The sequence below is a fragment of the Rhagoletis pomonella genome, unplaced genomic scaffold (genome assembly GCF_013731165.1).
Source record: "Rhagoletis pomonella isolate Grant_MI unplaced genomic scaffold, Rhpom_1.0 Rhpom_scaffold_00007, whole genome shotgun sequence".
Classification (NCBI taxonomy): domain Eukaryota; kingdom Metazoa; phylum Arthropoda; class Insecta; order Diptera; family Tephritidae; genus Rhagoletis; species Rhagoletis pomonella.
The window spans coordinates 68092035-68116356 of record NW_023458561.1 but is presented as its reverse complement, the minus strand read 5'-3'; the positions used below and the strand labels follow the sequence as shown (position 1 = coordinate 68116356).

General features: G+C 40.1%; 4 protein-coding genes across 7 annotated transcripts; 2 read left to right on the top strand and 2 right to left on the bottom strand.

Moving 5' to 3' along the window:
- The first annotated feature begins 4588 nt into the window (after window positions 1–4588).
- LOC118743402 (mRNA turnover protein 4 homolog) lies at window positions 4589–5715 on the top strand. Its single transcript, XM_036476050.1, has 3 exons — window positions 4589–4750; window positions 4832–5079; window positions 5145–5715. The coding sequence occupies exons 1-3, from the start codon at window positions 4723–4725 to the stop codon at window positions 5646–5648; spliced, it is 780 nt and encodes a 259-aa protein (XP_036331943.1). The 5' UTR covers window positions 4589–4722; the 3' UTR covers window positions 5649–5715.
- LOC118743401 (SAGA-associated factor 29) lies at window positions 5314–6920 on the bottom strand. Of its 3 annotated transcripts, none has more exons than XM_036476048.1 (4): window positions 6705–6920; window positions 6012–6633; window positions 5717–5950; window positions 5314–5610 (listed from the first exon to the last, which is right to left on the bottom strand). In XM_036476048.1, exons 1-3 carry the CDS (start codon window positions 6741–6743, stop codon window positions 5736–5738), a joined length of 876 nt encoding a protein of 291 aa, XP_036331941.1. In that variant the 5' UTR covers window positions 6744–6920; the 3' UTR covers window positions 5314–5610; window positions 5717–5735. The 3 variants fall into 3 exon arrangements, with proteins under 3 accessions (XP_036331941.1, XP_036331939.1, XP_036331940.1); XM_036476046.1 differs by having other exon boundaries at window positions 5550–5642; XM_036476047.1 differs by lacking the exon at window positions 5314–5610 and having other exon boundaries at window positions 5644–5950.
- A 1220-nt stretch (window positions 6921–8140) lies between these two features.
- On the top strand, window positions 8141–13500 carry LOC118743399. 2 transcript variants are annotated; one of them, XM_036476043.1, is made up of 9 exons: window positions 8141–8432; window positions 8576–8677; window positions 8816–10197; window positions 10264–10398; window positions 10760–10891; window positions 10953–11014; window positions 11081–11748; window positions 12021–12181; window positions 12252–13500. In XM_036476043.1, exons 2-9 carry the CDS (start codon window positions 8618–8620, stop codon window positions 12952–12954), a joined length of 3303 nt encoding a protein of 1100 aa, XP_036331936.1. In that variant the 5' UTR covers window positions 8141–8432; window positions 8576–8617; the 3' UTR covers window positions 12955–13500. The 2 variants fall into 2 exon arrangements, with proteins under 2 accessions (XP_036331936.1, XP_036331937.1); XM_036476044.1 differs by lacking the exon at window positions 8576–8677 and having other exon boundaries at window positions 8154–8432.
- Window positions 13501–14145: 645 nt separating this feature from the next.
- Window positions 14146–23890, bottom strand: LOC118743400 (phosphatidylinositol 3-kinase catalytic subunit type 3). The gene is made up of 7 exons (XM_036476045.1): window positions 23719–23890; window positions 23039–23660; window positions 22883–22978; window positions 20795–21860; window positions 15610–15883; window positions 15184–15545; window positions 14146–15107 (listed from the first exon to the last, which is right to left on the bottom strand). Exons 1-7 carry the CDS (start codon window positions 23790–23792, stop codon window positions 14662–14664), a joined length of 2940 nt encoding a protein of 979 aa, XP_036331938.1. The 5' UTR covers window positions 23793–23890; the 3' UTR covers window positions 14146–14661.
- Window positions 23891–24322: the final 432 nt, after the last annotated feature.

Below are 24322 nucleotides of genomic sequence, written 5' to 3'. Positions count from 1 at the left end.
CAACTGGTGATAAACAATTGGCTATTGCAAATAAAAATAATTTGAAAATATTTAACTCACTGTTTATATGACGGTGAAATCTTCCTTTTTTATATTGCCTGATTATAAAGTCACATGACCATCAAAAAAGAAAACAAAGCTAAAAATTCCAACGTCTTGTTTAAAAAAGGACAATGAGATGACCATCGAAAAATAAATTAAGCCTAATACCAACGTCTCGCGCTTATTTGCAAATTATACCACTAATTAAAATTTATTTGCAAATAAGCGCAAGACGCCGCCATTCTTAGGTTTATTTTCTTTTCCGATGGTCATCTAATTGCCTTTTTATAATCAAGACGTTGCCATTTTCAACTTTATTTTCCTTTTCAATGGTCATATTATTGCCTTTTTATAATCAGGCAATATTAAAAAAGCATTTTTCTCCATCGAATAAACAGTGAGTTTAGTATTTGAAAATTATTTTTATTTGCTAAAAGCTTACGTATAAACGTAGTATATGTTGTGTAACAATTTCATAGCTGTACCAATTATCAGTAGCTCACTAGAACAAAATATATCTATTAATTTTTATTATGGCGGTATATGTACTAGGGATGAAAGTCAAAAAAACACATCGTATTTTTTTCCATTTGATGCATCGAAATATAGCATCGATTCATATCGATATATCGTATAAAAACCTCGATATTTTCGATGGATCAAATGAAAATATCAAGTTTCTTTCAATTAAAAATACACAAGAAAATGAAACAATCGGAGCTTTGATAAATGTTTAAGTATTAACTCACGGTGAAATGTATTTATTGATTCAAATAGTCACAAAAGTCTTTTGCTCTCTTGAGAAGCTTTCGAAAAAAGTTTTCGGAAGGTACTGAAGTGGCGACAATAAGCATAGTAAAATAATATATGTCAAGTGCGCCAGTTAGCAATGAGATACTACTTCGGTACAATTATTTGTTAATTTATTATCATAATTTTTTCTTTCTTTTGGTACCCTTTTAGTGAGAACTTATGAAGTTTTCTGATTTGAGAAAAAAATTAAAAAAAACATGTCAAGAAATTCTTGCCGCTTGTGCAATGTCCCTCACGATGCGGACCTAAGCCAAAATCGGTCAGGGGTGTGCAACAAAACCAAATGCCAGAATTGAAAAAAGCGACAAACTCAAATTTTGCTTTGAAATAAGGGTATATCACTATATTATTTCACTGTGTTAATAAGGTATGTGAAACAATTTTGAAAATTGCTGTTTAAAATCTGCCCAAATTTTCAAATGCTTTTGGAGTGTCAATATCATATCAATTAATATCATTTTGTAGATGGTTGATTGGCACTAAACATTTCTACTAATAAATTAGCAATTTATTAGTGCAAATAAATCATACTTTTTGCATAATATTAATAGGATGTATATTATAATTGTGTATAAATCGTGAACTTTCTACATTTAGAATGGTTACTAACCAAAGAGTTTGGAAGCATACAAAATAATTTTAATAAGTAGTGTACATTACACACAAAAGTCGATGCATCGAAAAAAAAACATCGATATATCGATATATATCGGAAGGTCCAAAATATCGATATTTTTTCTGCATCCCTAATATGTACTAAATTCACAACTTTAAACCTGTTTTTCTAGTTTTGGATTTTTTGGGTTATGACAGTATTGAAGCAAATAAGCGCTATATTCATTTACATGACATTCATATTGGTTAATTTTCGAACCCAATATTTATTGACAAAGTTTTTTTTTAATTTCTATGTAATTGAAGGATTACATAGATACAGAAGGATTTCCCGATTGAAATGTTTGTGTAATGCTTAAAAAAGTTATTACTTGGAAAAGTTTTTAGCTTGTCAATACTTTTTAATATTTCCGATCTTTACTCGGTACTTGTCAAAATGTATAGTTTTCGATACTACTCAGTACTCACGCAAAGTATCGATATTCTGTACTCGGTACTTGTATCGTTCTATCACTAACTCTGGCGCATTACGTCATCGAGACTTCATGGTTAGCTGCGGCATAAACTGGAATCACATCCCAACGCTCATTAGGGAGTTAGCATAAGCCTGTTGGCGTAAAAGTGACATGCTATGCGGTGCAGTGCGAAGGATGCATAATTGAGCTATAAAATAATTTCAGCTTAATGAAAACCGATTACTATAAATAAACAGCACACATGCTTTCGCGAGACAAAAAGAAAATTCTTGCTGCCTAAAGTCGATGTGCCGCTTCAAAATAGTTACACTTTTACCATTATGTACATACATTAAGAACTTACAGTTAATCAGTAAAGTAATGCTCTGAAAATCGCTATCCGACCAACTTATAAACTAATTTAGCCATTCCATTAGCACTTTGTATATATTTAACGGCATACATGCCTGCTTGCTTCACCTGCACTTCTCACCCCTATCACACTTTTCACATTCCATCATAATGGAAATTTTCACTCCAATGTTTTAGAAAATACAATTCTTGAACCTTATGTTGTTCTATAAGTAAAATGGATACTTACCACTCTATTTGCAAATGCACCAAGAATTTAATTTACAATTTAACTTTATATTTATAATTGCGACAGACAAAATGATTTCTTTTCCCACGCGTTGACGAATCGATGACAAATTTGAAGCAGGGATGGGACAACTGGGTTGCAAACTTCTATAAGAAAACACATACAGAAGTATGCTGTTTAGAGTAACTCATTTTTCAGACTTTTCAAGACAGAAACAGTTCCTGAGATTCAGTGCATATGCAAAACAATTATTTACAGATAAAATTAAACGATAAAAAGTAAAAATATATAATTGCTTTACAAAAGTTTATCTCTCAGAAACTTACTACTTTTGTAATCATCTCTAAACCGCTTGATCTATTACAATTATAAATATGTAGTATTAACTGGCTGGTCACACGTGCATATGAAGTCCGAAAAATAAATGGACATTTTTTTACTTAAGCTGCCTTTACATGAGGCGATTTTTTGACAGGCGATAATCGCCTGCAAAAGTTGACTTGCTGTCTACTTTGAGGCAAGCGATTTTTGAATCACCATTTACACGAGCGAATTTTCTAGGGCAATGTTGAATCGTTTAGAAAATCGCGTCATCTAAATCCAGCTTTAGGGTTTACAACGGACAATACTGTCTTGACAATAGCAATACATGCACATTTTTTTACTAATGCATGCAAACTTTTCCAATTGTCTCAATCACTGTCTTGATTATTTTGAAGACAGTAAATCGGACAGGGATTTGACGTATGCGGACAATAATTTTGACGTCTTCTAAAAGAAAGAAGAGAAATTCATAACAAAAGAACTATAATAACTAAAGATACGCAGATGTGTATGTAACTTTGTCTCTTCTTTATTTTTATTTTATTTTTAATTTTTAGCTTAAATAGCTCGCATGAAATGCGTATTGTAATACAGCGTTCAAATTGTCATAACTATTGTCTGGGTCGCCCATGTTACGGAGACAATTATCTGCGTTTTTGACAGCTAATATGCATTTCGTCATTGTCTTGACAGCATTGTCTAATGTAAACACGCCGTTACTAACTTAGGCAAAGAACATAGTGACGCCAATTAACGTAGATATCTACGCGATAAATATTGAACATGTAGCATTCGTGCGCGATCCATCAATATCGTGATAATTACTGACCGTCTGACAGAGCCCTAAGAGAGAAAAGGACCGAAATCTGACCTTTTTACATTAGGGTCGTTCAGGATATTGTATTTGCAGTTGGAATTGCATTTGCAAATTTTATGCTTGCTAGCATGGCAACCGTGTGTATTTCGTTGTTGTGAGGGCCTGTGCAAATCAGTATAAAAGTTCAAGCGTGAACAAACTTTTTATTGTAGACAATTTTAAATTTCTGCTGTGCCAATTCGTAACTTTTTACGGCTGGAAATTTTTCACAGTTGCCGGAGTTAGACCGGCGAGGGTTAATTTTGGTGCGCGCTAAAAATTCCTGGTTATTTTATTTTAAATATTTGTGCAATTTGGTAAGCCCTGGGGGCAGATTCTGTAACCAGTTAGCGACAATTTTCGAATCGGTATCGGTTTTGTTGACGTATGATATGAAATTTTTCTACGTTATTGTTGTTGTTGTTGTTGTAGCGGCTACAACAACCCCGCCCAGGACGGTTGGTATCTCAGTCGTTGTCGTCAAGTTCCACTAACGGCAGCCCTAGGAAGCGTGCAGCTTCTGTGGGGTTTGTCCACAGGGACAAGGCCGTTAGGGTAATTTTTCTACGTCAACAAGTCCGATATCGATCCGAAACTTGTCGTTAACTGCCGTTACGACTCCCCCTGGAGTCGAATCACGTCATTGAATCCGCCCCTTGTTGTTTGCTCTCTCCAGCTCTCTCGAATTAACAGATACTATTCGGAACATTTCCCAGTAATTAAAAAAAAATCAGCGTAATTGAAACAATTTTGTATGTAATTAAAAAAAAATAAAAAATTAATTAAAAAATTTTTAACACGATACTATATGATATTTGCGATAATTACTCAGTACTTGTTAAAAAGTATCGAATTCCCGATACAACTCAGTACTCAAGAAAAATATCGATATTCTGTACTCGTTACTCGCATCATTCTATCACTATGCACGTGTTGATATCGCTGCGTTTTTAGACATAAAGCACTAAATATTGAAAAAAATATATATTTTAACGAAATACAAACCTACTTTTGTAATGCCACGTTCCAAGAGAGACAAAAAAGGTAAGTTCATATTATTAGAACTTCCTTAGTATCAAATTATCAGCATTTTTTTATATTGTTTACGATTTTCGTTGGAAACAGTTTCGTTGACCAAAACGGATCGCAAAGGCCTGGCATGGAAGCAAAAAATCATTGAAGATATTCGTCACTGTGTTGGAAAATATCCAAATGTTTTCGTTTTTCAAGTTCAAAACATGCGAAATAATCTTTTAAAGGATCTACGCCAGGAATGGAAAGCCAATTCACGCTTCTTCTTTGGCAAAAATCGAATCATGCAAATTGGTTTAGGACGCAACAAAGCAGAAGAAGTTGAAGTAGATCTCCATAAGGTAAAAATGCATACATAAGTGATATTGACAAATTGAATTTTTAACTATCTTACTTGATATTTCAGCTTTCTAAACGCTTAACAGGACAAGTAGGTCTTTTATTTACAGAAAAGCCGAAGAAAGAAGTTCTTGATTGGGCCGAAAAATATTGGGCTGTAGAATATGCGCGCAGTGGTTTTAAGGCAACAGAAACAGTAGTTTTGTCGGCGGGCCCACTTGAAGAATTCACACATTCCATAGAACCGCATCTACGATCCCTAGGAATGCCAACAAAACTCCAAAAAGGTGTAGTAACGCTCTATAGTGACTATACTGTGTGCGAGGAAGGAAAGGTTTTAACGCCGGAGCAAGCCCGCATTTTGAAATTACTTGCGAAACCCATGGCTAAATTTCAGCTCACAATTAAGTGTTCTTGGACAAAAGAGACTGGTTTCGAATTGCATGTACATGACGATATTAATGACGACGATGACAAAACTGACAGTGGCCAAGGCGATGAGGTAGAAGACGAAGGCATGGAACAAGATAATACTGAAAATGAAGAAAGTGATGATGGAGACGATCTATAGTTGAAATGTGAAATTAATTGCATAGATTTAAGATGTAGTTTTATATAAATAAGGAATTTTAACTGAACTGATTCTTGGAGTTTTCAATTAAGCTGAAGAAACGCTGCCACTTCCAGCACCACCACTTTTTTTGGTTGGTTTGTATGCAATAACATACCGCTGTGCCACTGGTAATGGATCAGCATAACCGTTTGTACAAGACGAATCCTCAAATAACACCAAGTAGTCCTCTGTTGCAGTCTGAGGCAAACGATGAATTATTGCTTTGTAAAAACAAGTAGTTTGTGGATAAAGCGCCATCACTAAAATTTTAATAAGCTGTCAAAATATGGAGTGTTTAAAATAATTCTATACATTCCATACCAACTGTGTCCTTTGGAAATAAAGCGTGACCATCTGTTTCAGGATTAGCTCGCATCAATGGCAGGGGAATGATTTTTCGCTTGCTCAGCACATGCCGGTCCTTTTGTTCTTCGTCAATATCTATAACGTCGTATTTGTTTTGACGATGCAAGAATTGCACCACCTCTGCCAGAATCCAATTTTCGTCATCTTCTACGCCTTTTACTAAAGCCGCGACGTTGTCGCCAACTTTTGCGATATAATTGCTTTCGGCTGGAGTAGCGCCACATAATGGCGGAACCTTTTCACCAGGTTTACTCACAAAAAGCGGCAATGTTTGCGCAGAGATTTGAACCATTTTCATCAGAGCGCCACGACGTATTGCTTCTTTATTGCCAGCATTTCGAGCCGCAACACGCCGTTCGTTTCGAATATTACGAATTTCCTGTATTTTTTCCAATGCTCCTCGTATAGTAGCCTCTTCGTGAGAAGCATCTTGAAGACCTGTCTTGTACAGCGTTTTTAATTTTTGAGGTGGGAAATTGGATTGCTGTGCGCGGAGTGTGCTATTCAAGTTTGCTTCAGAGCGCCTGCGGTCATCATCAATTTGATGAATGAGCCGTTGCAATTCTTTCAATCGATCCTACAATAGTTTTTTGCAATTACCCCGAAGGTGTTTTTGAGAAATTTGCTTGAACATATGTATATACATACCTGAATTTGCAAAGCTGCATTTTCTGCTGTAAGAGGCATCTTATGGTTTCTGTGCTCCTATTCTTTTAATGGGATAAATTTAATGTCAAGTTTATTGAGGTTCTCTGTTTTTTTGGGTTAGTTGAATAGCAAAAATTTATTATCCGTTTTTATTTAAAGCTACTTAAAAAGTGGAAAATTAATTTTCACCTATCCAGACTAGCGGACATAAAAACGAATCAAAACAAAACATCTAAAAGATGCCAGAATTTCAGAATGGCGAAGAATTATAGAGATGCCAGAGTATCCGGTAGAATTATTTTCATAGTGATACCAGACAACGTTCCAGTGCCCACACTCGACGAACATGTGCGCGAGCATGATCGGCTTGTATAGCATGTTCGTTCATTAGTAAAGCAAATCTGAACAGAAATCAAAATTTTGTCATTTTCTGGCCGCCATGTTAAAAATCGGTTGCAAAACCACATAGAAAAATAACAAATTAGTTAGCGAAAGCATGCGCTCAAAAATTGCATCCATTTTCTTCTTTATGCTACTTCCGTGCTAGAGACGGAATGAAAAGAATGCGTTCCACCAAAGCCACCAAAGAACGTAATCGCAGTAATGGCAGACAGAGAACCAAGGCGCATCAATTACAGGTGATAGCGATAGAAGCTATGCTTCTTCTTATGAGCACGCTTGTGTCAAATTATCGTCCGTTTTGCTTTATTTACTTATCCACTTATACATACATATATACGTATATATATACCCTGCAAACAAATTCTCCCGAAATCTTTAAGAGTGTCGGAAATCTGTTACGATTCTTTTAGAAATCTGTAAAGAAAAACATATGAAGCAGTTGACAAGAACTAGTAAAGAAATTTCTGTACCATTTCTTAAAGAAAATTCTTAAAAAATTGTGAAACCTTTCAGAATTCTATGAAATCCTGGTATGCAGGGTATACATATACATACGAATATGAATAGATAAAGAAGATGTTGATGACACAAGGAGTTCATACCAACGGTAAATGTTGTTTTTGTACGATTGCTACAACCTGTAGTTGTTGAATCATGCAGAGAACTTAGATAGATAGAAAAGGCAGAGAACTTAGACTGATAAAAATATAGTAAGGTAGAACCGCTGAGAGTTACTTTTAAAATTCTTGACGTTTCCAAACAATTTAATTTTTAAATTTACTCACAAACTCACACACACATTTTCATTTTCAATCTCAAGCAACAACAATTTCGAACAGTTTCAATTTTTTGTTTTCACTTTTATATGATTTTAAAATGTTGGCAAACTTCAAAAAAAAATCATGGCCGACAAATTGAGAGAACGGTTATACCTTGCTTTGTTTTTATCATGGTAATGGCAACGCTGGATGGCTTGTGTAGTGTATTTTGCTCTTAATGCAACCCTGTATGTTGGATAGATTTCAGCCACCGCAGCACTGTTTTACAATTTACAATTAATTGATCGTAGAATTATAGCAATTTTGAACAAATAGGGCGGCGTATTTTTAATATTAACATCAATATGTTCACATAAAACTCAGCGTTAAATTATTTGCAACAAATTATTGGCTTTTAGTAATCACCTGCCAGTGAATCACATCTCGGCGGCAAACAGAGAATAGACCCGCGCTTTTCATTGCACTTTTGAGTGATTTTCTGGCTACATTTATGAATGTGCACATCTGTGAGCTGCATTTGCACTACAAGAGGAGATCTTTCTGACTGGTAATAAACTATTATTTATTTTTAAATCTATTGTACACTTACATACGTACATATATGCATGGAATGAGTATTCTTAGGGTTATGGTTATTTTTGGACTCTTGCCTAATCTATATATGTAGCTGAAAAGATTTACTTACTGCAGGTTATTCCCGAAATTTGGCCACAAAGCGCAATTTTTTGCAGTATGAGCACACAAAAACGCATCAAAATTAACAATAGCTATGAATCTGAACCGTCTAGTAGTGTAAGTTCTTCCTTCCAATTTCCACACCGCTTTCGAATTGAAGTAGTTCATATTGTATATTTCAATAGTTCATACTTAATTAGGTGTTTGTATTAAGTTCTTATACCTGAAAAATATAGCAAACATTTGCTTTTGCAGTCTTCAATCAACGAACCACTCGAGTACAGCTCAGTATATGACGGAAGTATGCATTTACCATATATACTAAAACCACCATCATACGAAACTGAAGTAATTATACCAGCGGACGGTAATTTTTGTACATCAAGTGGGGAATATAAAATTCCTTTCACAGCAATGTCTGGTTCTATAATATATGAGGAAAAGTCACCAACTAAGAGTAATGATATAACAGAAATATATGAGGAAAAGTCACCAACTAAGAGTAATGAAAGTGCTATAAGTCCAAATTTAAGTCAAAAATCCGCTTTCAAAGGTTTTAGCGGGAGCCCGTACGGGAAGCTTCAAAGAGAGTTTTTTTCATCTACCTCAGTGCCTTCTCAAGTACCGACTTCATTAGAAAATTTGACTGAACGCAAGCCGTTGCCTACTAAAGGCAATATCATGTTTTCTAGGTTCTATGATATGGTTATGGAGGAGAATAGTTGTAATGCTGTTGATATACAGTTGTCAAATGAAGAGCCAGTACCTAGTGATCGCGATGAAGATGAGCAGGAAAATGGTGTCGATTATTTGTTGGCTCTCAGCAAAGAGTCTGATACAAATGTGGAACGCAAGCCTTTTAAATTATCCATCGAGCTCTCATTTAACGGAAAAATTAAAAGTCTAACACCACCATCCGAAATTAACGAACAGGAACCCACAACAGAAAATTCCAATCAGGATATAACCCAATCCTTTATCATCAAAAAGTACAGCAATGAAAAATCACCAGATCTATTTGAAGACGAAGATGATGAGGACGGAAGCAATGAAAATCAATACAGTTTCAGAGCTGAAGATTTAATTGAGGTTGTAGATACGACAAACAATGAAGACAGCACAATAGCAACGAAAAATTATGTCAATGAATCCAAAGAGAAGTTTGGATTACCAGAAGCCATAGCAGATTGCGATGAAAGTTTTTGCGAGAAAACTGTAGTTAGTACTGCAGACACAAGCATAAATAAATCACTTACTTGGCATACTGAGTCCAGCTTTGCAGACGATCAAACCTGTGAAATAGATTCACTACGAGTGCAGCAGTTGAGTGACTCTTACACCTTATTCCGGGAGAACTGCCGCAGAGAACGAGAGCTTTTACGACGCATACGCAAGTGCTTGGCGGGTGTGCCGCCACCTCCCTCTGTAACCATACCACAATTGGACATGTTTAGCTCGGTAATAAGCCGAAAACAAGATATTTTGCACTTTACCAGCGACATTGACACTTCCAGTGGCCCGGACTCTTGTAGTTCTTCAGCGATATTATCAAGTCTCTTCAAACCCACACACTCAATTGCCGAAGCAAGAGAAATAGGTTGGCGGCAAGTGTTAGGTGTTCGCCAGCATGGCTTTTGGTAAGCATCAAATAAGTTAATTTTGCTGTTTTCCATATTAAAATCTGTTTTGATCTTAATTTCCAGTTTTAACTTGTGCAAAGCCTCTGAAAACAATGAATATTTAGGATTATCGGTGATTGAGCGTTTTATAGGTGCAGAAACGGCCTCTTCATATCGTAATTCACCGTCAAGCGAGAAGAAGCGCAATGCACGCATGAAGTACGAACATTGAAAAAATATGAGGTCGTGGGGATCAGAGTAGCCTATCTACATAACATTAAAAATCATTAGACTTTTTTTTTTATTACAAGAGCTAGGTCAAATTTAAGAAATTAATTACAGTTTTCCATCGAAGAGAAAACTGAAAAGGGGTACTCTGGTTATAAGCAACACCTTTTTAGCCATACAGTACGACATCTTTTATTTTTTATATATGTTTGTGGAAAGGCTACTCGTGTTCTCCTGGCCGCTTATGGTAAAAACAAACATATATATGTAGTTCATCTTGTTTTCGAAGCACCTAATGTTGTCCTTTGAATATTCGCGGCTGCATTTCAACATGTGTGTAATTAAATTTCAGATTACTAACGCAATCGCCTGGCAATCGTTTAAGCCATTTAGCTAGACGTCGAGCCACTTTTTCATCGGCGCAATTGGCCACACAAAAATCGAATACTTTACGTGGACCACAAATATTGGTTGAAACTAAAAAGTAGGTCATGTTTGGATGTATTTATTTAATTTAAGTGCTTTAGAACTTGTTTTTCTTTTAGGAAAATTAAACATCGTCGTAAGAACACACCCAAACGTATGACACCCGGTAGCAAAAATAAAAGTATGAAATGTTTTATGCTATTATCTTCTGACTGCTTTAAATCAGTAATTTACTTCTTGTACATAGCTCGCAAAACGCCTTCATCATCGGCACGTAAAAGACTGTTTCGTTGCGATCTCATCAAACCCGGCCCTTCCCGAGAAGCATCGAAGCGTGCTCTGTTCCAAAGCCCACCTAAGCAACTGGAGCACAAAAAACCAGTCCATAGGTTTATGCCCAACATTAAGCCCGAAATTGCCAATCGTGTTGAGAAGTCCAAGCGAGCTCTCTTCTCTCCCGATAAACAATCTGAAGGCATAAACTATTCTGCCAATTCAAGTTATCAGCACGGACGTTTTAATACTCATCACTTTGATTCCATTTTGAAGAGAAAGCGGTCGGTTATTGACGACGATGACACTGGCGACTTAGCGGATTTACCCTCGCAAAGTATCAAATTGTTTCGTGGTGGGGCGGAAAACTTAACGCCACGTGCACTCAAGATAAAAAGTCAAAGCTTCTGTATAGGGACTGGTTCCTCGTCAACTATGGTTAGCGCTGATGTCATAGCAACGTCTAATAATACCGTAATATATAATCGTGATATAATAATGCGTGCGAATTTGGAACCTAGCAGCAGCACTACCATTGACAGTACAGCGGTTTTATCAACTGCTAGTACCGCAGGAAAAATTCAACGCTCATACTCTGAAATGATTGCGCAAACAAACAGTTTAACAGAGAACCAGCGGAAGGTATATAAAAACTATAATCGCCATTCAATGCAACACACAATGCAAAGGCTTTATTTGACAACTTTTCAGCATTTCCCGTTTAACTATTAATTTAGCTGGTTCTCCCATGGCATCCTTGTACAAAAATTCAAAGAATATTTAAAATGCCTTTTTATGCTTTTACGCTTTAAAAAGATTTTTCCTACACCTGTATTCTCAAATAGCGCCTTTTGCATTGTTAGTGGGGAATGCCTTTGTTCAAAAGAAACATGTTTTTTCTTTCTTTCTTATAGAAACTGTTATGGGCCGTTTCTCAGGCTCTGCAAGAAAAGAAAATTACTACGAAGCATGATAGCTTTAAGCAATATGCGGCAGTACTGGCCAGAGTTGTTCGGCGTATATTTCAGGAATTTTTTCAAAAGAGCAGCACGAGCAATAGCGAAACGTTGCTACGGTCAGTTTAAGCCTCATAAACTCCAGTTAGCACTAAAACATAATTAAGTTGTATATATTTTCATTTCCAGTTTGGCCAAGCGGTATGTGCACAATGTGATTGGTGGTCGTGGCGCCGACGATGTTTATCTGCAAGCAAAAGCGAAAATACTACGCGAGAAAAACGAATCAAACTGCCGTCTAAGCGGCTACATTGGGCCAGAGGAATATCAGCGTCTGAAGGACTCACAACAACAGCATTTACAAGAAGAGCAATCGAATTTATTTAGTCAAAATTCCATGCATTCTGGTTCGATAACGAACATATTTTCGGCAGAGCCATCATTGGACTCCTTTGGTTTAACAAATAGCCACGAGATAAAACCCTCAACTAATGCAATAGCCTCGACTTTTACTTCCCAATCACAATTAATTGAGAGCACATCAACTCAACCATCGCCTCTAAAAAAGCTACCCATTCAGTCGAATGAGTCTCAACAGAATAGTTCGTCGAAGAATAATACGTGCGGATTAGCTCTGCGTGAAAACGTCAATTTTGATTCCGATCAACGTCGTTCCGCTCAGAAGAACTTCACTGGTAAAGATCAGCGCAATGTAAGTCCATATGCGCATAATAACAATCATTACTTTAATAACAACCAGCTGAAAACAAACTTGATACAAGGTGCCTCGGTTGGCAAGTTGCAATTGCAAACAAAGAACATTGCCTTGGACTCGAGTTTGCTTCATTTGGGTTCGAACAAAGTAAAGCGGCAAATAAGTTTTGATAATTAATCTCCACCCTAACCCTTTAGACAATTTCTAGATCTTTTAAAAATGTAAAAATTGCGTTCGAAGTTTTTCTTTTAACGCCAATCGTGAATTATTGATTATTTAGGTATTGGTTAGTAGAATAAACAATGTTAAAGCATATATCAACATATATGATTGTAAAAAGAACAAAGTAAAAACAATTCATGAGTCAACGATTTGATAATTTTGCTTTCAATAACTGTACCGCTGCTATGGTCCACGATTACAAACGCGGCGCACTTCTTTTAAGGCAATTATGTTCTCACATTTTTTAGTATAATTTTGTGATCACCGTACGTGTGCTTGGAAAGCAAAAACATATACTATTCTTAGCGGAGCCGCATATGATTAAATTAATACATATTGGGTCTCATAATAGAAGGAAGACGGTTCTATGGGATGACTGATCTAACTTATAATACATATGTATTGCTATAAAGTGTATTAAGATAATTTAACTTTTAAGTCGGCCCAGTACACCTGTGTAAGCAATAGTTAGTGAATAAAAAATGCATAGTTAAGATAAATGAATTTATTCTTTTAATTTTACGATTACGACGCCAATATTAAGTGATTATGAAGAAAAGGGTTGGGAATAGAGACTTTCTTGTTTGACACAACCGTTTGCCGGATTGGATCGAGATCAAAAACTTCCCCCTTAGCGAAGATAAGCCAGACAAGCCAAGTGAAGGTGCTTCGAAACCAATGTGTTGTGCTCTCTTAACGTGTGCGTCTGTCCTTCTTCGTGGAAATGGTGTTACGAGGACGGGCAGTGGCAGCCCTTAGCCATACGTAAAGCTGCGTTCTGCGAAGTTTGTAAATGTCTTTACTGTGAAAAGCTGGTTTCACAGGTGCAGCCTAGTTCACCACCGAAAGGCCAATCAATCAATGTTTTATGTTTGATGTTACAACAGATAACAGATAAGATAGCCTTTCTGCCGATGTTTTGGCACAGTAATCACAAAACTAACTCCAGCTAGAGCGGAAGAAGCTTGGCCATGTAGAGATTAAATAGCATCGAGGAAAGCTCGGTTTGCTGTTTGCATTACGGAATTCGGAAGGGACGAGTCAATCATATTTTGGATGAGCTTCGCGTGGTGGACCTTGCCAAGGGCTTTCGAATAGTTAATCGCCATCATTTTCAGACCCTCGTTTGACTGCGCGGTGATGGCGTTCAGTTTTATTATTGTACTATGCATCTGGCGTAATCCGTGATGGAGGGTTACGATGGGCAGATGGCTTATTCAAACTAGGGTGAAGAAGCGTTTTGGTGAAATTTGTGACAGTGGACAGAATGGAGATGGGGTATACCGCGAAACCGTCATAGATTGCCTATGGTCTGAAGTCAGGCCACCGGTATTTATGGTGTAGGCTGGAGATCTGCGGCAGTCACCAGTTACCTCGGCGGGATCTCGTCATTCACCGCACAAATTATCGAGTCGTCGCGGAATTGCTCAGATAGCAGTATATTGCATTCATGCTACAATCTCCCGAGAGCTACTAATTTCTCGCCCTCTACCCGTTTCGAACGGAGGCTTATTATTTATTTATACACGTGCCCATAAATGTCATTAATGGAATGTACGCATTTTTAAATTTAATTAAATAAAATTTTACTCGCTAATAATATGCATAGAAATATTTAACCCGGTGTCATTTGACTTGAATAAAAACATTCGCAATTCCCTTTTACTTCCGCCAATACTGAGCCAATTTGTGAATTTGCTCTACTAGAGCTGGCATAACCGCAGTAATGGAGACGTCTAGTAATGCTTGAAGATGTTGCACCGCCTCTTCGTCTGTTAGGCCCAATTGCAAATTCTCCTCCACTTTTTTCACAGCCTTATCCGGCTCGAGTGCTATATCCGGCACGGAGGCATCTACCATAAGCGAGAAAAGATTAAGCATGACATTGGCATGGCGACGCAGATGCAAATATGCTGTATAACACTGTTTCCGAAACTCATGGTGATGGTCGGAACTGACGCCTCCCATAGCTTCTACCATCTCTTTGCTCAGCTTCATGGGTGGCGGCATAGGTTTCGGATCACGTCCCAGTATATAACCAAAATCGATATGGAACAATTTACCATTGGTTGTGAGAAGCAAGTTATCCAAGTGACGATCGCCTACACCTGTAAGCAACGATAATAGGGAAATTTTATTTTAAAATAATCATTATGTCGAAACTCAAAGGGTGTATGAAATAACCTAGTAAATATGTTATCACACAGTAACCAGCACAGCTCTTGATATATGTATCCATAGTCTCCGCCGCAATGCCGTACGGCCCATTTTCGCACGGACTATGCTTACGGAAAAAGTTGTGTATGCTGCCCTCTCGCGCCAGCACATCGGCTACAGTATAGGAATCGATGTACTGCAAGAGACCATGCTTCGAACTGGTGGCCAGCACCTTGTAAGGCGTTAGTTTTAGATCCAAGTTCTCCCGTCTCAACAGTTTGTCCATTAGGGTAATCATTTGCAATATTAATTGATCTTGGCGAAGATCATCGCCATGCTTAAAAATGGCTACATATTCGTGTTTGCCAATGGTAGAGACGAAAGTCAATCTGGTAAAATTAATAGGGCGAGAAGTTCGTTAGGTCAATAAAAAAATTGCACGATATCACATACTTGGCAGGCATCAATGCACTTTTGAAGAGAGACGTTTTTGATGGAACAATCCTTATGATGTAAATTTCCGGATCCAATGGAAATGGTCGTGGGTCGAAGCCAGTGAAGTTTATTTTAAAAGCGTCTGTGTCGGACAGCAGTTTCTGAAACTTCTCAGTTTTCTTATTGCGATTGCCCGGTTCCTTAGCCACGATTTTAACCAATTTGACGAGCTCATCTATTAAAACTTGTTGCTTCTTCAAATTATGCCAAATACTTCGTAACTGGAAGTTGCCTGAAAGAAAAGTAATTAAACTAAGGTGGATGTTAAAATCCACATCATGTTGATTTGGTTGTTATATCCCCACTACTACACTCAACCTAATTGGGCTAGTCTATTAATCATTACTGTCGAGCTGAATTAACGGTGAGCTTAGAAACGTGCTGTTTTGACGGGGTTAGACCAAAGAGAAGGTGGTGTTAGCTGAGTGGGTTTAATGGTGCAAATGAAGCGGTGGGTGGTGTATATTGGGTACGTCGGGGTCAAGTATGGATGAGTAGGATTTTGGCGTGTCTAAACTGCGCTAGAGTAAGGTCGAGGCCACGCAATGAGCGGCAAGCGACAAGCGGCTGAGCGGCGCCATACAAAAATGCCGCTCAGCCGCTCAGAAATGTTACTCAGAGCATGGCCATTTCAATAGTGTTTCATATGTTTTAATTAAGCCGCTCGCCGCTTTGTTGTTGTTGTAGCGGCTACTAAGCCCCGTTCGGGACGGTTCATCCATCATCGTTGCCGTCTATTTCAGCTAAGGAGAGGCCCAGGAAGTGTGCGACTTCCACATGGGCTGTCCATAGGGACAGGGGCGTTAGCTGAGTGGGATTCTCAGGGCATGTGAAGAGGTGCCGGGAGTCATGTGGCGACTCTCCACATGCCGGGCATTGGTTGGGCACATCCTTGTTGATTCTACTCAGGTAGCTGTTGAGCCTGCTGCAATAGCCAGAGCGAAGTTGGGCTATTGTGGTGGCTATCCGGTGGTTGTGCGCCTAGAACGGCATTCACAGGTCTGGAGTTTACATAACTCGACATTGACTCCCTGTGAATGCCGCTCAGGGTTTGTCAATATGCTGACGGGTCCAGAGGTTGTTTAATGGACCTCTGGACTTCGTCCGTCAGTTTGTAGAGATGCCTCCTGACGTGCCTGTGTGAGGGCTCTTCTGCAAGCAGCTGCCCATTCGGGTAACCACGTCTATGGCTACCGACAAGGAACTGCTTGCAGAGCATGGTGTTATGCTCATTGACCGGGAGCAATTTCGCCTCGTCGTGTAGGTGGTGTTCAGGCTACATCAAAAGGCATCCAGTCCCTGTCCGTAGTGCGGTGTTTTGAGTTGTCTGCAAGCTTCATCCACTGCGTTCTACTAGTAGCCCGGCGACCACACTGGTGCTGCGTAATTTAAAACCGGCCGGCGTAATTCCCTTGTATGTTGCCACCAACGTTTCTTTATCTTTGCCCCAAGTACTGCCGGCTAGCGACTTGAGGGCCTTGTTGTGGCTCTGTACTTTGTTGACAATAGCGGTTGCGCGCGCAGAGAAGGAGATCAGACTGTCGAAGATTACTCCGATTATTTTGGGGTTATTCACCGTCGGAATTGGTGTATCATCGACGTGAATTCCCAGCGGTAGCCTGACCTCCTTCGTCCAGGTGGTGAACAAGGTCGCAGAGGACTTCGTAAGGGAGAAGGTAAGGCTCCTTGCAGTGAAGAAGCGAGAAAGCTCGCGAGAGATACCCGTTTACTTTCGAACACAAGTCATCAATTCCATTCCCAGTCGCCATAATAGAGCGATCGTCGGCGTAGGAGACAATCGAGCCTCCCTCTGTGGTAACCCCTGTTTTTTTTTCTAAGTTTGCTTGATTTGTCTCTAAACATTACCGACGAGTGTCGACCACTCAGATAAATCGCCGACCACCGTTTGAGCCTCTTTGGGAGAAAAGAAGCCCCTATATCTTCTAGCAGCGTGGAGTGGCTGATGGTGTCAAACGCATTTGACAACGCTACTAGAATAGTTTTCCCACAGGGACGATTGCGGTTAAGGGCACGTATTATCTGAGTGTTTATGGCGTTAAGTGTTGTTGTTGTACTGTGCACTTTACGGAAACCCTACTGATCGCTGGGGTCAGGTTGTTTGTGAAATACGGGAGAAGCAAGGCCTCTAGTGTCTTCGCTACCGGGGAAAGGAGTGTTATCGGTCGATAAGAATCTCCTTTGTTGGCTGGTTTCACCGGTTTGAGCAGTGGGACCACTCTCCCCACCTTCCAGATGTCTGGGATGATGAGAGTGGCCATAGACATATTGAGGACCTCCGTTAGGTACGCTACTCCCGCAGAACCTAAATTTTTCAACATCAACATGCATATTCCGGCGAGACCCATGGCTTTCGCATTCCCGATGGCCACCTAACTTCGCCGCTGGTGAAAGCAAGGGGGCACAAGCTGTTGGCGGAGGATGCAGTATGAACTGCCAGCTAAAATAGCGCGCGCATCGCTCCGGGTCCGACGAAACATGGTCGCCGAAAGAAATTTCGACCCTGTCGTCGTGCCCCGTCGGATTGGACAATGATCTCACGGTTGAGCAAAGCTTACTCACACTAGAGGTGAAGTTACAGGTCTTCAGATGCTCTTCCCACTTCATCCGCTTATGTGCGTTCACTAGTTGCCGAATCCCCACGTTAAGATCCCTGATACGGGGATTTCCGGGATCGGCCTGACGAAGGCTGTCACGCGCTAGAACAGCCGCTTCAGCAGGGAAATTCGGACGTGGGTCCGTAGTGCATCCTGCCGGTACGAAGCGAGCTGCAGTAGCAGTGACAACCCTGCGGAACTTACGTTCACCAAGGTGGACGTCGGTTGATGTAGGGAGCGCAGCGAAGGTGCTCTCAGTAAATTCCGCGAAGCCTTTCCAATCAGCTTTAGGAAATGATATAGGTCCGGAATTCCGCGGAAGCAAATTCGGTTGGTTTATCGATCGAGATGACTATGGGCAGACGGTCTGATGCTAAAGTCAGCATAGGTCGCCATGTTATGCTGTTTATGCGTCGTCGTTCATTGTGCAAAATGTCTAATCGTCTATCTGCTCAGCCAAGTCTGTGCCCCTACGATCGTTTGACAGGCTTGAGTGCCAAAGATCGTGGTGCGCATTGAAGCCACCTACTACCATACGGTTTTCACTTCTGAGGAGCGCATCTATGTCAGGGTGATACCCTGCCGGCGCAAGTGACGGGGGTATGTACACATCAAATTTTTCGAGCTCAACATCGCCTGACCGGATAGCAATGCCCTGACATTCTAGGGTGGTATCACTGCGGTCGATGTCTGCTTCAATAAGACGTTACTGCACGGTGTGGTGCGTGATGAACGCTAAGCCACCACCATTATCTCGCTCGCGATCTCGACGGTGCACGTTGTACCCGGCACAATTCAACAATGTTGAATTGCTGTGCAACTTCGTGTCTTGGACTGCAGCATACAATATATAAAATGCATTTCCATGAAGACGGTTATCTCCTCGATCTTGCTCTGAAGTCCGTTACAGTTGAATTGAAGGAGCTTCATGTGGTTCGGGAGACGTGTAGTTATGCGGGGTGTGAAGGATGTGTGTGGCCTTGTCGCCATTGGCTGTGTGCGCTGCAGTGGAGGTTGCCGCCCTGTGGTGGTAGTGGGTGGCGTCGCAGTTGGGGTTTGCGACCGAGCAGCGCACCTCGGGCCCTCGAAGTTCCTCGTCCAATCTCGCGTGGTGCGCAGACCTGAACATGCCCTAAAGTGGCCCCAGCCAAGGCAGGTGTTGCACTTGACTGATGTCTCATTACGGAATATCCTGGTCTGACATACTGTGCAAATTGTAGGAGGAACCAGGAGTTGTTATGTGGTCTGTCGTGGTTGTGGTGTGGTCTATTGTGTTGTTGTGTTGTGGTGTCTGTGTTGAGCTGCTCAGGGGGGCCACAAAAGATGTGGTCCACTGCCGATGTGTCCGTAGTCCTGAGCAGACTCTGAGATGGCTCCACCCCTCGCAAGCATTGCACTTGACTGAGGTGGAGTTGTGGTGTAGTCGTCTCTGGCATACACAGCAGGTGTAGGTTTCTGGCAATTGTGGCCCTATGGACGACCAACTTCTGAGATACTTCGCCGACCTAAACGGGGTTAGATCGCTGAAACAAAATGTTTAGATGTTCTAGGATGGTTTCCCTGCCACCGATATCTTCTTCGATGAAACGAAACTGCATAGTGTGGTATAAGATGGATGCTAGGAATGGTGAACTTTTACGAAAAAAAAGTAGCAGGCACGACCGAGATCTTATGAAACTTCGTTTCGCTTTTGATTGAGCTGTGATATATAATTTTATAGTTAGCTAAGCTCTTGGTATGCGCACTTGCAGGTAATCAGCGGGTTTCTTTACTTAATAAGCAACCCTGCTTAAAAGTTCTTCTCCCAACTCAGCATAAACGCGTCCCCTTAGATCACAGCTATCACTATACCGTGCTGACCCATAAAGAGATAACATACATATATCCTCGATCTTACTCTAGAGACAGTTATAGTTGAACTTTAAGAGTATCGTATTCAGAACATATTCGAAAATGACTTCAGCCAAAGCTCGAGTTGCAATTGAGTGATGCTAAGTATATACTCTTCCAACACAAGGAACAGACAGTATGAGAGACAAAAGGCTGATGGTTATGCCTCACAAGGAGATTAAGGTGAGGGACGGCGAGAAAGGCGGAGGGAGTTTAACAGTTGCTCAGGCAAACTTCGTAGGGCCCAGGAAGCTCTGGTGCTCTGGCGAGGTGAGCAGGTTGGAGGTCATGTAGGCAGATGGTGACATATGACGGTATCGAAATAGGCCCCATAACTTGTACCCCACTCCTTATAGTCAAAACAGGTTCTTAGGTGGCTCTATTCACTGTTGGCGTAAGTAACACATGTAGCTTGTGGTCCGGGGTAGGACTCAGTGCCAGCCCAGCAGAGAAGGGTGCAAATAAACCCTTTTTTGTTCAGTGTTGCTTCAGGTTCGGACAACGATTGGTAGGTTTCGACGAACCAACAGAATTAGATCGCCGAAAAAACATCACTTGGTCGGGTTAGATCTGAGTGATTCCGGCATGTAGAACCAGATGTTGTGGGTTAATGATGTGGCGTCGTAATTGTTACTTACCAGTTTCCAAGACTTTAAGGAACATTCGCAACACCATCACGTACATATCATGCACTCGCTCATCCTGTTTCCGTAAGGACTCATGGTCCTCCACCTCAATAGATAAATACCAGTAAAGATAGTTAGCGAGCGTTGGATTTTTGCACGCTCGCTGTATCAGGAATGTGCAAAGATCTCCGGGATCATTTTTCAGAGGTCCGGTAGCATTGCTTTCGCTTGTCAAGGTATTGGTTGCATCGGAAATCGCCGAAGCTATGGAGGTATGATTTATGTAGTTATTATCATCTCCACCGTCGCATTCAGCTGTGGGTAAAACGGGTGAAGTTGCTGAAAATGAGGGTGATGGGGGGCTTATCGCCCTTCCTATTGAGCTTGATGCCGACGTTGCCGTCACTGACGCGGATGTGCGTGGAGTGGCAATTTCCGCTTGCATCGCTGTGCGCTGTAGAACTGATGAAACAATTCCGCGATGCGGTCCAGCACCTCCTACTGCAATCACTGAAGATGCACCTCCACCGGATTCCGAACATATGGAATTTGGATCTAAGGTGGTAGAACTGCCGTCCAAAGAGCGTACAACATCATGGTCAGGGAAGAGGCGTTTGTGCAATTCTACGATATCATCAAAATTTTCGTACTTTAATGCTTGCACCAGTTGCAGCAAGTATAGCAATAGATCTTCGTCAGGAGCTTGGGCCAAGCGGCTGATGGCGTAGCGCCGGACCTCTGGATGTGTAAAAGCTGGACTGAGCAACTCCAGGGCGTCCTCCACATCCATGGGCTCCCATTTGGCGAGCAGAGACAGTGCTTGCATAACCTCGTGTTGAGTTTCCCAGTTGATGCATTTCAGAAATTTCGTCAAAGCTTTGCGATGTGAACACAAATAAAATCGAAATTTCCATAATAAATCCTGTTCCTCGCTGCTGAGTACACATGTTGGTGGATAACGGTAAACAATGGTGTGCAGCTGGTTACGTATAATAGCAGTGGGCTTTGCATCGCGATCAGAAATGCGTGAGCGTTCAGAACGTGCTAGACGATGATGCTTTCGCTCGACGAGATTTTCCTGAAACGACATATGTATGTATAGAAGAAAAATTATTTAATACATGTGTTCCCACTGAGAATGATTGCCTTAAATTACCCGCAGCTTGCAAAACTATCCCTTTTCGAATACCATTTATTAAAGGTAAATTTAACTGGATATGGAGCAGCAAGTTTGCCATGCGACACCACATGTAAACAAAAGTTCTCTGAATTCTAAACTGCGCGCACACTATAATCCTGAATTTCGGTACTTTTAATTTTAAACAAAACAGTTTTTTTTTTGGAACGAATTTACGTCATCCTTTGTCAAGCTTGGTTAGCAAACGAAATTTGAAAAGCATTTCGCACACCCTAAAAGCGTATTAGGCTGATTTTTTTTAAATAAATTTACTAAACTTTGACTGAAATGTGAGTTAATTAAATTTCATTTGTATCCTACTGCTTCTGCAGTTTATTTACACTCTTAATCTAATCTAATATTAATTACAGTTTTTATCGCTGGTCCCTCCAAATTTCATTATTTTCAACTTATAGCAAGTCCTATAGTTTTTATTCTTAATATAAATACATTTTCATTTCCGCGGCATTGCCCAACGGTATTCCAACCCCTCACGGAAGCGGTATTAAGAAAATAAAACATCCTTGCGGGAAGTGTGCAACTTCCAGGGGGTTTGTCCATAGAGACAAGGGCGTTAGCTGGGTAAGATTTTGGGGACATGAGAAGAGGTGGGGTACATTTGCGTCCGCTCTGCTCAGGTACTCGTATGTACCAGTGTATACGCAACTAACGGTAGTCCCAGAATGTGCTGTTTAGACGGGGTCGGACCAGAGCGAGAGGGTGAGCATGTGAAGAGGTTGTTGGTGTCGTGAGGAGAATCTTCACATGCCGGAAGTTTATTGGGTACGTCGGAGGACTGGAACTGTTCCTCTTAGAGGCTGCGAGACCACTTTACAAACAACAAAAAAGTTAAGCTTTGCAAAATACTTCCAAGTTTATATGGGATATACTACTATGTAGTTCACTAAATTTTTCCGCCATACCTGCAATATGTCCGAATCCGGTACAGTCACCAATTTTGGTTTTGATAGTATTTTATGGCTTTTATCGCCTTCTGGTTCAAAATAGACAATGGAATACTGTAATGATAAGAAAACTCTTACAATGTCGACCAAAAGAATATCGTTGCTTCTACGTACATTATAATAGTCTTGGAAAACTGCAGTGGGAAACTCTATCATTAGATACATGTAATCCGACATACGTTTCTCACGTTCATTTATCACCTCAATCTCACGAAAAGTTAATCGATCCAGCCAATCGACTTTATGCATCTGACCATTACGATGCTTCTTTGCAAGTTTACCTAAACGTTGCATTTGTGATTTGGATGACTCTTTGCCTTTACCAGGCGTCTTGGATGGATAACTGCCATCTCCTTCGACACCTAACCACACACGTAAATCGAACATACCCTGGCGAAATAAACCATTCTTGCCAAATAACGAAATTGCTGTTCCACCTATAACAGTGGTTTTACCGGCTCCTGCACAGTCAAGGATCGTTAGTGCTAGCATTGCAGTGCGCGGTAGATCAGAAAATTGTAACGGCAGTGTCACCCATTCATTCCAGCTCCAACGTTTCGTGAAGGCTTTATAAGAGGTGGTGACAGGCAAACAGTATGGTTTACTTTTGTTGAACACTTGCAATCGTATTTGGAACGCAGGACACTCCTCTGAATAAAGACCAGAGAAGCGTAGAATAGGATCTTTAAGTAGTTTTTCGTAGTCCGGTTGACGTTTTTTGCCTTCCAATGTACCACTGTAACAATAAAAATTAATTTTATCGTGTCGAATCACTTAGTTTGCATCATACTTACACCTTTATTTGCACCTGTTCATGCAAAGAAGAGCTGTAGATGTAGCGAAAGTAATCGTCCGGTAGTTGATTCATTTTTAATAGCTATTTTGAAAAATTTGGTCTATATTTCTCGTATTTACGTTGCAAAAAATGTTTTTTTCGCAATGTCGCCATCAGCTGTTAACTTTTCACCAGTAATGCCAACTCAAACTTAAAAAAAGTGCAAGAAAACGATACGAGGGAAATATGACGCAGAAAAGAATTTCTAACTGGCGGGCAGTCCACGGACTATTCAAAATTAATTTTGGTATATTTAACATAACTACGGGCGTGTGTGAATCGGTAACAAAGTTCTATGGGGAAAGCTTTTGAATAATATTTTTACTATGATGAGACTGTTTTGCCAATCTGCTGTGTGAAATGAAATATTTCTTGACAGCAGTAAATTTTTGATAACCGCAGATTTATGCGGAATAAAATATTACAAATTGAAGTGAAATTAATATTTTAAGAAAACATCTACCATCGTTGATAGCAATTCATCAATTTAAGCTTTTATTTAACGAAAAATTATACACATCAACAATCTTTGCGATTGTCAAAATTTTCTATGCATTTGTCAA